The 13484-nt window shown below is 49.9% G+C and overlaps 4 protein-coding genes across 4 annotated transcripts; 1 reads left to right on the top strand and 3 right to left on the bottom strand.

Annotated features, from left to right (window-relative positions):
- Nucleotides 1–79: 79 nt before the first annotated feature.
- Nucleotides 80–2013, bottom strand: NCS54_00903400 (Hypothetical protein; the record flags this gene model as incomplete). Its single annotated transcript, XM_053154394.1, has 4 exons — nucleotides 80–1135; nucleotides 1191–1243; nucleotides 1294–1822; nucleotides 1876–2013. 4 exons carry the CDS (start codon nucleotides 2011–2013, stop codon nucleotides 80–82), a joined length of 1776 nt encoding a protein of 591 aa, XP_053010369.1.
- Nucleotides 2014–4272: 2259 nt separating this feature from the next.
- Nucleotides 4273–4945, bottom strand: NCS54_00903300 (Hypothetical protein; the record flags this gene model as incomplete). Its single annotated transcript, XM_053154393.1, has 2 exons — nucleotides 4678–4945; nucleotides 4273–4631 (listed from the first exon to the last, which is right to left on the bottom strand). Exons 1-2 carry the CDS (start codon nucleotides 4736–4738, stop codon nucleotides 4273–4275), a joined length of 420 nt encoding a protein of 139 aa, XP_053010368.1. The 5' UTR covers nucleotides 4739–4945.
- Nucleotides 4946–5714: 769 nt separating this feature from the next.
- On the top strand, nucleotides 5715–8191 carry NCS54_00903200 (Hypothetical protein; the record flags this gene model as incomplete). Its single annotated transcript, XM_053154392.1, has 5 exons — nucleotides 5715–6301; nucleotides 6378–6728; nucleotides 6779–7396; nucleotides 7450–7893; nucleotides 7948–8191. 5 exons carry the CDS (start codon nucleotides 5715–5717, stop codon nucleotides 8189–8191), a joined length of 2244 nt encoding a protein of 747 aa, XP_053010367.1.
- Nucleotides 8192–10793: 2602 nt separating this feature from the next.
- NCS54_00903100 (HET domain-containing protein) lies at nucleotides 10794–11704 on the bottom strand (the record flags this gene model as incomplete). The annotated part of the gene is made up of 2 exons (XM_053154391.1): nucleotides 10794–10832; nucleotides 10859–11704. 2 exons carry the CDS (start codon nucleotides 11702–11704, stop codon nucleotides 10794–10796), a joined length of 885 nt encoding a protein of 294 aa, XP_053010366.1.
- Between the last annotated feature and the right edge of the window lie 1780 nt (nucleotides 11705–13484).

Below are 13484 nucleotides of genomic sequence, written 5' to 3'. Positions count from 1 at the left end.
CTACTTGGGCAGAATATCACAGTCTCGTCATACTGAGTTTCGGAATCGCCAATTGTCAACTGCCACCATACATTTCATCTTAACAGTACCTACAGGCAGTATCGGGACAGTATCCGTGGTTGCAGGTGTAGCTGCAAAGTCCCTTGTAACTATCATCAAGGCCACTGGCGGGACAGCCCTCACGGCCATTAGTGGCAGGAGGTGATACGGCTGAACCGTATTCAGTACACTTGCATTGAGCGGAAGGGCAGTAGTTGTAGTGGCAAGTGTACTCGCAAAGGCCAAGATAGTTTCCGCTCTGTCCGTCAGCGACGGTGCCCTTGATGCAAGCCTGGCCAGGGTTGGCAGTGGTCACAACTGGCGGGTTGGGCTGAGTGGGTGAAGCCGGGTTGGTACCAAGCGATGGCTTGGCCTGGCAAGTCGTGACGTGGAGTCCGACAGTCAGAGATGCCAAGCCGGCGCTGTCAAGAGGGTCGGAGAAACCAGCTGCCACGGTGCCAACGTAAGCGTTATAGTTGTACAGGCCGCAAGCACAAACATTGGTGATGTCCATGAGAGATGTGTCAGACAGGACGGTGGAGCTGCCGCGCTTCAGAGTGAATGTTTGCTTTCCAACTCCAGCATTGACCTTGATCAGAGTAGCGCCGGCACCGACGTCCTTGGTGACAGAATTGCCTCCAGATGTGATAACCACAGTGCCAGCTGACTTGAGCAGACTGACAACATAGACAACGTCTTCCATTGTGTCCCATCCGTCGGGACGGCCCATGAAGTAATTCTCATTGGGGTTGGGAGGGGGGTTGTTGGATGTCGTATCAGTGGAGTCGCAGTTGAGAGACTTGAGGTTGCGCCTGTACCAGTAGACGAGCTGATCCTTCTCAATGTACTTGGCAACGTTGGTGTCCTTGTTCTTGTAGGCAGCGATATAGGGCTTGGAGAGGTCGAGCCAACCGTTGTGCGGCATGTCATTGACCCACTTGGATGACCCGTCGTCGTTGTGCTTGGACTTGAGAGGGCCGATGTAGTGTGACTCTCCATAGTCGTTCCAGGTGAGGATCTCGACCATGGGGAAGCCCTTCTGCAAGACTTCGTTCCAGCGGTCGAAGATGAGAGAGCCACCAGGGAAAACCCAGTTCTGGTCATCAAGTCAGTTATGTCTGATGATGGGGAGGAATCGAGGGTTTGACTACCTTTGACCAATCAACCTCGGGTCCGAAGTGTGTGAAGAACCAGGGAGAAACAGCTGAGCTCGCGTTAGTCATTCTGAGTAGTATCAGACCAGGGAAAACTTACGAGCCATGTACTTCTTGCCTCCAAGCCAGTTCAGATAGTTGTTATCACCATCGGCAACGCTCACACTCTTTCCGTTCTTGGGGGCCTTGTTGTTTCCATCGTTGGGCCAACCCATCCAATTCAGAGCACCGTCAATGCCGTTGGTCGAACCACCCCAAGGGGTAAAGTTGGGGACGAAATAGATGTTGGAGCCAGCAGCACTTCGCACAGCGTTGGCATCTAATCCATCGCCTGCGAAACTTGAGACGAATACCCTGTTGTCGACCATGAGTTGAGCAGGCCGACCGGCATACTGCTTAACCTTTTGGCCAACGGCAGCTGCGTTGCTTTTGTCCCAGTAGTGAAAGTCGAAAGAGATAAAGACCTTCATGCCATTGCGGTTGGCAGAATCATAGGCATATCCAAGCTGCGCGTCATTGTAGGTATCGGTGCCGATGTTGAGGGCAAAGGCGTCGATTCCAGCAGCCTTGGCAAGCTTCATGTCTTCGTCATAGTCTGCAGAGCTTTGTCTGTTGCTGACGATGCCGATCTGAATTTTGTCAGCTTGGCTTGGTAGCCTTTGGTACTATCAGGACGGCTTACCATAAAGTGTGCAAATACCAAACGGTCGTTGGAAGAGGCACGCTCGGAAAGAGATTGGCCAACGGCAGCAGCTTGGCAAGTCACTGCAGCAAGGGCCGCAAGGCCGACGCCTCGAAGGAAGCGTGACACAGACACCATGGTGACGGTGCCTACTAAGGTGTAATTGATCAACACTGGGCGTTGAGGACCTAAACAAGATTACGAGAGGGTTGAAGGCCGAGACCATTTACCTTATATGCTTCCAGTTTACAACATACCGCGTTTTCAACTGGGTCCCAGCCGCATACCGAGCTGCCCGGATAGGTTCGTATGAGACGGGTCATGTACCCACGAAAGGAGTGGGCTAATGGGGCCAAGCGTTTATGCGATGCTGCATCCACTCACAAACGGATCATGTTCTTTGAATAACTGCTTTGTGATTGGAAAAGGTACGCATACGGCGGGAATTAATTTCACCGATCAGCCATACCACCTGCACTGTCCGGGGTTCCCACACTGACAGACCCTCATTCGCCAAAGACAACGTTGCATCGTTATTCACCTCATGTGGGATCAGAAACAGTTCATGGCCTGCAACAAGCCGAGTTCCGGAACTTGCTCTAATCAGGTAGTTGGAGAGGGTGACCACAGGCTGTACGCTGTCAAGTCGCGGTAGCTATACCTCCAAAATGACAAATGACCACTTTACCCGGATGGTACTTTTGTTATGATTGTCAGCGAATACGAGGTGACAAAGGATCAAAACCACCCCACACCTGTTTCAACAGGGATACTATAGGTTGATGAATAGGGCGATGCAGCCAGCCCCCTGACATACGATCGAACTTCGGGACCATCCGAGCGGCATATTGCTGTCTGCTGAAGTCTGTGCTGTCTCGTAGTTTATCGAATGAAGATCGACATGTCACGGGTGTTGCCGTCGAACCGGTCCTTGCGTTTGCCTGAACCATGCAACCTGGGGCTGACCAAATGGCCGAGTTGACTCGACAGGGCCCGAGCAATTGGGCTGTGTCTCCAATACCCATGAATGCGATAGATGCTTGGCCCAATCGCATAACTCCAGAAGCGACGGTAATGCCGGCATTGGTGACCAGAAGGCTGACAACCTTGCAAACACCACGCAACTCAAAGACGGTGTGATTATAACAAGATTGAGTAATTGTTGACCCAGAATGAGATTAAACAGCCCTACCAGGGCGTCGCAAGCGGTCAGCCTATCAGGGTTCTTGTTTTCCTACCCTACCTACTGATACCTTGAAAGTCTGGACACCAAAACTCACACCGGCAACCCCGGAGGGTGCATGGGCCAGTGAGCTTATCAGTACCTTTCAGCTATAGAGACCTAGGTAGTCTCGTGATTTCAATCCTGTATCATGAGGAAATCATGAGTGGTTGCATCCATGCTGGGATATACCTGCGCAACTTGCGTGAGAGTGAGAAGAATGCGACAGGGCCCCCAAAGGCTTGTCAAATAGCATTATGTCTTTCGTCAAGGCTTGGTTGAGATAACTTAATTGAATTGGACACTGATGAAGTAATGAATCAATACGCTAGAAAATGAGGATGGTTGTTCTTATTCTAAGTGACTAAACACTGATCTCATGTGGTCATATGTCGTTGAGGTGGCTCTGTCAACTCTGATGGCTTTATATCCCTCGCTCAAGCGGAATCATCTGCGCCTGGCAGACCAGTAATTCGACATCGAACTGAAAGGCCCAGGAAGGCATTTTCGCCCATGTGTCGATTTGGCAGGTATTTCGACACATCCTTATTTCTCTCCGCTTTCATGAGGTGTCTAGTTATCTTAAAACAATGAATCAATACAACACTTTGTACATACTAATGAACTGTATAACGGTTTAGATGCGCAGGTTCAGCAGGTTTAATAGTTTCACCAATCTCAACGTGTGGTCAAACAGCGTTTGGGTAGATTAGAATCTGGGGTCATCTTACCCTATACACATTCAACACCTCCCTCGTGTGCGCGAACGAAATCTCAGGGATTGCTTTTCAATCTTCCAGGATGATAGTCAAGTGATGTCATGAAGATTAACAACAATCGTATCTTTTTCTAACAGGTGCAGTCACCATTCTCAAAGTCCATAACGTAAAGCTTCAAGGATAAAACCTTTACTGGGGATGAGAATTGTTTGTGACCGTGCCAAAAAAAAAAAAAAAAAAAAAAAACAGCGCTAATGTCGCTCCACTAGGACATATGTGAATGAAGGAAATGTCTCAATTAGCAAATACAATGTGATATGCTATGAGCTCAGCTCCTATTGTCAACCTCAAAAAGCGTAACCTCCTCCAGCTCGACATAAAAATCTCTTGTCATTATTGCGTTGACAATCATTATGCGTCCATTCTCGGTCAAAAACATGTGCCCTTCACAACATATCATTTCACTCCGCAGTTGCTGACCGCAACTTGGGTGGCTGTAGCATCGACACGACCAAGCTTGACAGCCTGGCCGTTAGTGAGAGTGTTCATGGCGGTGAGCGCAATGTTGAAGCCCGCGGCAGTATGGTCGATAGCCAGAATGTTGATGCTCTTGCCCTTGTAGGTGAGCTTCCAGCAGGTACCGCAGGAGGCCGAGTTCCATCCCGCAATGGCTTGGGCGCCGCCGATGTTTGGGAACTTGGGGATGTTGCCCTGCGTCTGCCAGCCATACCTCGTGATTAGACCATTCTTGCCATCAGAGCAGGCCACAGCTGTGAGAGACCTGGACGACTGATCGTAGCCAGGGTCATAAGAGACTGTTTGGTGTGAGGAGAGATCATGGAGAGGGGAAGGGAAACGGACCGGTGACGGCGGATGCTGCCGCGAGGAGAGTAGTAAGGCTGAAAAGACTGGGGACATGCATTTTACGTGGCTGACTGTTTGAGGAGAGTCGAAAGGGTTGACAGTTCAAATATAAAAAGTAGAAGCTTCCCACGAGTGTATGATTCCCAATGAGATGATGGAACAACACAGGATTGCGTTGAGGACTGATGCTCTCTTTATGTTCACGCACGAGTCCTGACACCCACCCACCCTTATGAGTAAATACGAGCCAGTTCAATTCTATCACGGGCTTACATGGAAATATGATTTGCGGATAACTCCCCCGCGTGACTTTCCATGCGCTGCAACCTCGTATTTAACACACTCCAACCCTTTCACTTTTGAGTCACGTATGAAGGCTGGTCATCCAGCCATTGCTTGATCCCATCTCGAGCAAGTTAATGACCTAAGTGGCGCACAATTTTGATGACCCGAGGTTCCCGAGGTGCCCGACAGCGTTGGGATTTTCGGAGGAAGAAAATATGGCTTCCTTAAGTTCAAGCATTGAGTTTGGGGCTGGGCGGCACTGACTGGAGCTGAAAAACTGTTATCCATTCTCGGAACACTGGCTGCTATCAGACTTGAAGGTGTCGGGAGCGTAAAGTAAATTTATAGACTCCGTGGAGATACATGTTAATAATGCTGGGCTATGGATCACTTCAGGGTCGACTAGCTGTGGTGGAGTAGAATTTGATGTTTTACTAGTGTAGTAGAAATAAATTAGATAAAATTGTGATATTTACTTATTATTACTCATTTTTAAGTTCTATAAAAAATAAAGATGATTTATTTTCTTTATTTCTTGACAACGCATTATTAACGTTCAAACCAAGCCCAGCCAATTAGGTGTAAGCAGTGTTCCTTAGCCCTGTGGATCGGAGTGCACTTTTTCCGTCAGATCCTTGTTTGTCATGTCCCCACCACCGCCACGTCAGGCATCATGTCGGTGAGTCTTTCAAACTGAGCCCGACCTGATCTGACTCGGGGAGACGTAAGAAAGACACCATCTCGATTCAATGTTGCGTGGCGATCGTGGAGATACGGCCAGCACTTCTTCCAGAAGCCATGGAGGCCATGGCACTTCAGAGCCGCGGCTCTTTGAGTTCGGTGACCGGGGCCGGATCCTGTCACCGAGATGCGTCGAAATCTCAAAGCAACACCCCGAAGAATTCCTCAACTATCTCCAGCAGGCATGGAAGCGCGACAAGATCTATGCCAAGGCGAACCCAGATTCCATGTTAGATCTGAAGGCTTTGAAGGTCCTCTGCCAAGACGGGAAATACCGACCTCTTGGGAGCTGTTACATCCCCCTGCCCAAGCTAGTCTACCTCCAGAGCCGTTACATGCTTGAGGGTGAGACATTCCCATTCCTCAGGCTTAACCCGCCACTCAAGCCAGACGGGGGCTTTGGGCCGTGGAGGTGCCTACGGGCCTTTGCCAGGTATCGCGACAATCTCGACTTCTTCTTGGAGATGTTGATCCGAATACGACGACAGAAGAGCCCCACTGTCGAGTTTCCCCGCCGAATTTTGGAGTTGTATCTTCGTATCCAGGCGGAATGCGAAGACTCAAGGGACCTGGAGGAGTGCCAACAAAAAGTCAGGTATGTCAACCAGAGAGAAGCAGCAGTACTGCCTTTGCATCGTGTTAGACCGGTGACTGACAGCTCATGACCATAGGGATGTATTCGAGAAGGAACAGCTGCTCTACATCCATCCCATATGGAGACCTCCCAGCGAGTGCTTGATGGACGACTTGTGTGATATGTCTAGCACACTTTCCAAGTCTGCCCTTTTCCCGGTGGCCGAAGATTGGGATGCGAGCAAATCTGAGCTTGCATCATTGAGAGACTTCTATTCACACACGCTAGAGGTTCAGAGTGCCTCATTTCGAACCATCCTAGGCGTATTGGAAAGGCGGGAATTCGACGCGCCACTTGATCCCTCAGATCTGTGGCTGACAGACGACTTCTACCGTGCCTTGGACAAGTTGAGGCGCAAGCTTTCACCTCAAGATGCTGCTGAGCTTAGGTAAGTCACCTTGCTGTACATGGTACCCTTGACTAACACGGTGATGATAGGACGGCTTTTGCAGAGAATATGATTATTGCCGTGGCCCCTGGTGAGAGTGTGATATGGCTCAACTCAAGCGACTGCACCTGGGCCCCCAAACTAGACAGCCCAGAGGTCAACGATTTGAGCAAGCACTACCCTGAGCTCAAGGACTTCTTCACCAAATTTCTCGGCATAAAAAAGAACGATGCTGGTCTCGTCTTTGACAGCTTGGTGAATGTGGCGTCATTGAGCCCCGGGAATACACGCGACGACACAGCCAGGGGGCTTTTGGTTGCAGTCAGTCAAAAGATCCCAGAATATGGTCACGTCTTGGACAAGGAAAAGTTCCTTCGCAGCCCTGTTTTTCCCGTTCTTACTCCCGACGGCGATGTTCTGCTCTGTGCTGCTACCATGGAGTTTTCCATCGCCGACCGCAAGTATCTGAAGGACGCATTCATTGGAAAACTCAACCTGCTAGACTTTGACCCAAAGACTGTTTGGATGCTTGACAATCTTTTGGTCTGGGCAGGTCTTGAGGAGCGGTACCTGTCCCGCAAGGTTGAGGAGATGGGCCCAGCCGAGGAGGATTTTAAATCTATCGAGCTGAGTGGCGAGATTTCGTCCAAGGCCAGTCAACTCCTTCGGTAAGTTGTTGCCAGTACTCAATTTCTTTGACATTATTAACATTCCATCCCAGAATTGCTGTTCACTTCCGAAGCCCCCGAACAAGTAACCCAAAGGCAACGTCATGGCTCCTGGAAGTACTGGAACATGCCCAAGTGCGCCTTGTGTCCAGCTTCCCATCCCGACTCATATACCGCTCGGGAAATGCTGAAATTGTGGTCGAGAATACTTTGGGTGGCCTCGATATCAAAGACACTGTCGGCCTTGTGATCTACGTCGACGATGAGAACTGGGAGCTTCTGAAACAAACCATGCTACCACGTCGCCTGCTGGAATGGATGATGACTGACCCCGACTCTGGGGATACCGAGGAGGCGACTGAGCTGGGAGTGAGCCTAGTCAGAAGCATTCTGAACGTTGCTCCCGGGCGAGACCACATCATCCCCAAGATGCTTGACGCCGAAGGCATCGTGGATGTAGAGGCATTGAACGCATCGCCGTATTGGCGATTGAACAGGTAAGCAGGACAGACCCTACAACGAATTACTCGGCTAATTGCTATTTCTTACAGCGAACCTACTCCCGAACCAACGCCACCTGCAAAGACCATTGATGAGCCAGAGGAAACACTGATTCCCGTTGAAGAGGCGCCGACACGACACAGGCAGCCAGCTTCGAAAGGCGGTGCAGAGAGACATGACTTTGATGAAGAGGATGATGAGGAGGATGAGCAGAGTTGGGAGCGTGAGTTTGTCGCCGATGAGGCCACGTTGCTTAACTTTTCAGTTGTGAAGGAGGAGGTTTACAAATTGTAGTACTGCTTTTCATTGACCAGGGTTGCGCAGTTCGCCACTCTATATAACAAGGTCTCTTTTAACTAAAGGATAGGCGAGAATGAAGAACATGAGACAAAAACGGCAAAATTTATCCACCTTTTAACAGTTGTGCAATTCTCGGTTTCACCTGAAGTTAGCTAGGTAAGTGGAGGGATGATGCAGGAAGAGATTCAGATCACACCTTGGTTACGCAAGGAGAGAAGCTGGAATATTAGAAGAGCACCTTGAACGAACAGGTATGAAAGATGAAGGAAGAGGCTGGGACTGTGGCTGCAGTCAAATGCACAGTATTAATTCTCTGTCCATCTTGAACGACAGCTGAAGCAAAGAAGCAAAAACAAGCTATGGTTAGATGTTGCCAAGGACGACGGAGACACATAGTGTCCTCGCTGCTTTCAATGCTATGAACGAGCGGGCCGGACCAGCAGCTGTCGTGTGTACAAAAATAAGCGTTGCCATCAAAACACACATTCAACCAGGCAAATACACAAAAAAAGAACCAATCGACGTGGGCCTGATTCGAACAGACGCCTCCGAAGAGAATAGATTTCTAGTCTATCGCATTAGACCACTCTGCCACCACGCCTTTCCTAATTGGTGATGTGTGGAGGCCAAACTTGGGATCATGGAGCCTGCACCACTGGCTTGACGATACTCATGGAACATCTTCTCGGCGCAAGATTCTCTTGCTTGACGGAACAAGTACTAGAAGCGTGGTGGCCCAAGTACCGCGAGCCAGGGTGTCGGGTACTTTCTGTATCGGATACTCGCTGTGTCATGGGAACCCATGTTGGCATCGAGATTGAATAGCGTAAAGCATCGTGGTTTAACATCATATCAGCAGATAGTTATGTTCTCCAGTCTTCCAGGAGTATGCTCTCCACCAAAGAAGGTCTCTGGCCACTCATAAAAGCAAATCGAACTGTACTCAAGTTTCGGCGCGGTAGTTGCCAATGTGATCTCGTCTTGATTGACAATCCGACTGCAGACTTTCAGCCTTTGAAAAAGCCGAAAGTAGGGGCTATCGCTGAGCCATCCCCTTAAACCTTCCACTGTAGCCACCATACTGACCCTGTGCGATTGGATCCAGGAACTGGCTGGTCTCCGGCGTACTCCTATCAATGATGTCCAACCAGAAAGCACGCGAGTTGCAGATTCGGTGCCTATCTTCGGAATATCCAGGTCCTCGCAGGAAAAGGAGTTTGAGGAGTTGGATGTTTGTGCCCAATACCAAGGCCCAAGATCGTTCGTTGTTGACCGCGGCGGGAATAAAGACGAAACTTTCTCATACCAAGAGCTATGGAGAGAGCTTTGGATCCTTAACCAGTTGTCTGGGTCCATGGACACATGTACCCAAGCCTCAACCCTGCCCTGTCGTATCTCCACGTAGCACTCAGGGCTGCAATGCCGAAGGAAATTGAAATAGAGGTCAACGAAGGATTCTTGGGGTTTAGAACACAGTTGATAGAATAGACCTGTGATATGGGCAGTGATACTGCCCTGACTAATGGAATTGGCTCTTGATCGCATCAATTGTAACCTTGCCCAGCTTTGGTTGCAAAGGCTCGCAGCCTCGGAAACCACATCATAGACTGTCTCATACAAAATCGGTGTAAGTTCCTGGCCAAGAGGGACAGGCCTACAATGAGGCATGTAATCACTCTTAAGGACAGAAAATGTGGCAGGAGGGGGTGGGAAGTTTGACTCGGAAGGCGGCTTTCTTGACAGGAAAAGGCCAAAACAAGGGCAGCATTTTAGCAGCCGGTAATTTGAATCAGGAAGAAGTCGTCTCATGAAAAGGAGAAGAGGAGGATTCCTCTTGTCTTTCAAAAGAAAAACGCGAGTGGGCCCCAAGTCAATGGCGTTATCGAGTGAAGTGTCCGAGGTGCATATGTACAATGTACAATTTGCGGCCGTCATCCTAAAAACATGGCTCAGAGCTGTGTCTCGATGAATCTGGACTGGCTTCGAGTAGGATTGCCAAAGGTAAATGAGGGGGAGCGAAAGCGCGGACGTCGACGGGTGGATCGACGGTTCCCTTGGAGCTGGTAGCGATGTCTCCAGAACTCCACAGACTTGATTGAGGGGATCAATATTATCCTGGATTCCATCAGACTTGGCAAGTAATAGGGTCTCCCAGTCTGGATTCAGCCTGAATACTGCTGCCCAAAATAGCGTCCATGATGAGAATTGCATCTGGAAAGGGTCTCGTGAGGTCAGCCTCGGCAAGGAGTGTGGTGAGATTTTTCGGAGGAGTCCTCCAATGTTAAGCAGATTTCCGTCTGGAAGCCATGAAGGAATCGTTAGGGGGGCTTGGTAGCCAGCGGCTTCTGTGAGGAGATGGCAGTGGCCCTCGTTAAGCAGTAAGTGAGCCATGGTACCAATATATATATGCCGTGATGACATCAAGTAATTCGGTCTCAATCCTTTCCTTGTAGGGACTCCAGGCAGGAAGCCGAGCAACCCAAACACTTTGTCTCGTGGATCCGTCGACTGGGAGCTCCGCGTTTGTTCCAGAATCTTTCGCAGAGATGTATCAGACTGTCCAGCGCAGAGGTACCTCATCCACGGGGCGTCACTCTCATGCCAAGCCACCCCCTCGCGAGAAGCTGTAGGCCGTCTAGCAGTTAGCTCCACACCATGTACTGGTATGACAACCATGGGCGCTAGGATAAGCTCTTGGATGACCCAAACGCGCTGAAAATATCTCATCTTGAGCAACTGATGCAGGCCAATGGCCGAAACTGATTCTGTGTTCAGGTCACGTCGCGCGGGATAAGCTCTGTTGTCGGTACTTTTGGGGCGAACCACGTCTTGCCCAAGATAGACCATTACCCTCAAACACTGTTGATAGATGCTACCCATTATGGCAACCTGGCTCTCGCGTTCCCGGTGATCCTTCTGATGGATACAGATGGCGTCTACCCAGACGACACGGACTCCGACTCGGGGACGAATGTAGCGAAGCATCGACCAGCAATTATTGGTTTGCAGGAGAATGTCCCAATAATCACCAAGAAATACGGGTTTGCAGAGCGTTGTATCGTCATTTTCGCCTCCCCAGCAGTATGAGACCGTTTCGTATTCAGGGCAATCATTGGTCTGATAAGCCTCAAGACTGGCATGGATAGGGCAGCTCTCATCATCAACAGCGGGAAGATAAAGGAGTCGGAACTGGCCGTCTTGGAGCTTCTTGTTGTAGATGGGGGACTGTTCATCCTGCCGTCCCAGGTCATCAGCCTTATTGGCTTCCCTGGTATCCGTCATTGCAGTATCTTGGGTCTGGGGACTATACAGAACCGATTCCGGCCAAGATAGATTCATCTCGCCAAACTTCTCATCGGGAGGGACACTCCAAGGCGGGCTGAGGCCTGCTTGTTCCGAGACGAGTTTTTGGATGTTTGGGCTACTATCGCAAGATTGACAGTGTGGCAGTCCGTCTTCAACAGACACTCTCGGGCTGTGGCACGACGACTTATGCCAGCGAGACATGATGGAGGTTCCGAGGGCTGGTCCGGTTCGAAGCAAGATGTCGTCTGAGCTTGAGTGGCCCGGTCCCTGCCCAGAACAAAGTGATAGAAAGGACCTTGAACTGCGTGGTTGTTCTCTAGCATCGACACAAATTTATGAGGATGAAGGCAGAGAGACTCCACGGCCAGTCGAGATGAGGGTTTTTCAAGATGAGGATGTACAAGCGGGGCAAGGCAGACTGATGCAAGTACTTCTTGAGGCGCAATGCAGCCTGACATGCCAAGCCGGCTGACCTATTGGGCCACACAAAACAGTATCCCTATTATTTCTTTGCGTTTGATTCGCTTTTGAGGGCGCGACCTGATAGCGCTGTCAGTAACTTCAAAACAAAGCGAGCTTTCACTGCATATATTCAACCAGGCTTGATGTTACTTGTCTGTTTCGATTCTAAAACATGGTTCAAAACGCCCTACTGCGAGACACAAAACTGCGGAACACAAGCGCCACAAGAATGCCCACAAAAGAAAAGCATCACAAATAACAAAACATCCCCCTGGTCTCGATAGTGGTTCTGCCATGATTTACCGCCCGAGGGCTCCCCGCGCCTTTCCACGACATCAAGAACTACATGGGTCAGTAATCCTTTCATTCCTGAGCTATACATGTTTTATAAGCACACACGTATCGACATGTCCGCACAAGACGCCTTAACGCCTCGTGTGTTTCTTATTAGACATGGTGAGTTCTGGACCTGACTAAACTAGGACAAACACGGAGCTGTTTTGCTTGTAATCAGTCAGTCTTTAACAACAGGGTTTCAATAAACAGGAGAGACGGAGTGGGCAAAATCGGGCAGATATACCGGCATCACAGACATCGAGCTCACTTCATTGGGGATCCAGCAAGTCTCCTCTGTAGCAACGACGCTCGTGGGCCCTGGCAAACTCATCGACCCTTCTCATATCACGCACGTTTTCGTCAGCCCGAGAAAGAGAGCGAGAAAAACTTTTGAACTACTGCAGATACCTTCCTCGTCCCCCATAGCCGATGGAGAACGGGAGGTTACCTATACTGAAGATATTGCAGAGTGGGATTATGGCGACTATGAAGGGTTGAAGGCTAGGGAGATCAAGGAATTGAGAAAGACCAGGGGGCTGGACCAGGAGAGGGAGTGGAATATTTGGAGGGATGGATGTGAAGGCGGAGAGTATTACACCCTTTTTCTTATCTGCTCGCTTATTCTCAATGGGTGATTGCTAACTTTACTCTCTTTCCACTCGCGGCAGGACGATGCAACAAGTCACGGAGCGTCTAGACAGACTTGTATCTGAAGTTCGAGACATCCAGAGGCCTAACATGAATGGCGAGAAGCCTGCTGATGCCCTCCTTGTACGGTCACACCCACCCCTCTTCCACCTATTTCTTGGAACCACGGCTGCCCTTCTTTCCAGCTCTTGTTTTCGCGGCTAATGGACAGGAACCACAGGTTGCTCATGGACTCATTCTCCGCTGCTTCATTAAACGCTGGCTCGGCTGGCCAGTCGATTTCTCTTTTCCAATGATGCTGGACCTAGGAGCAGTTGCGGTTCTCAGGTACGCCAGCCTGGTTCTCAAGCCGTCCTTTTTCGCTCCAAAACCCTTTATCAGCTGGAGACATTGCCAAACCAAGTCTATTGTTTGGAGCTAACTCTCTGAAGTTATAAGAACAACAACGTCGATGAACCAGCCCTTCATGTTGGCATGGCGCTTCCGCCTCTAGAGGGTGCCCATCAGAGCGAGTCGTAACACCGAGAATGGCCCT

Source organism: Fusarium falciforme, chromosome 7 (assembly GCF_026873545.1).
Source record: "Fusarium falciforme chromosome 7, complete sequence".
NCBI classification, from domain to species: Eukaryota; Fungi; Ascomycota; class Sordariomycetes; order Hypocreales; family Nectriaceae; genus Fusarium; species Fusarium falciforme.
The sequence above is the reverse complement of the archived record's forward strand: the minus strand, read 5'-3'. Positions and strand labels throughout refer to the sequence as shown.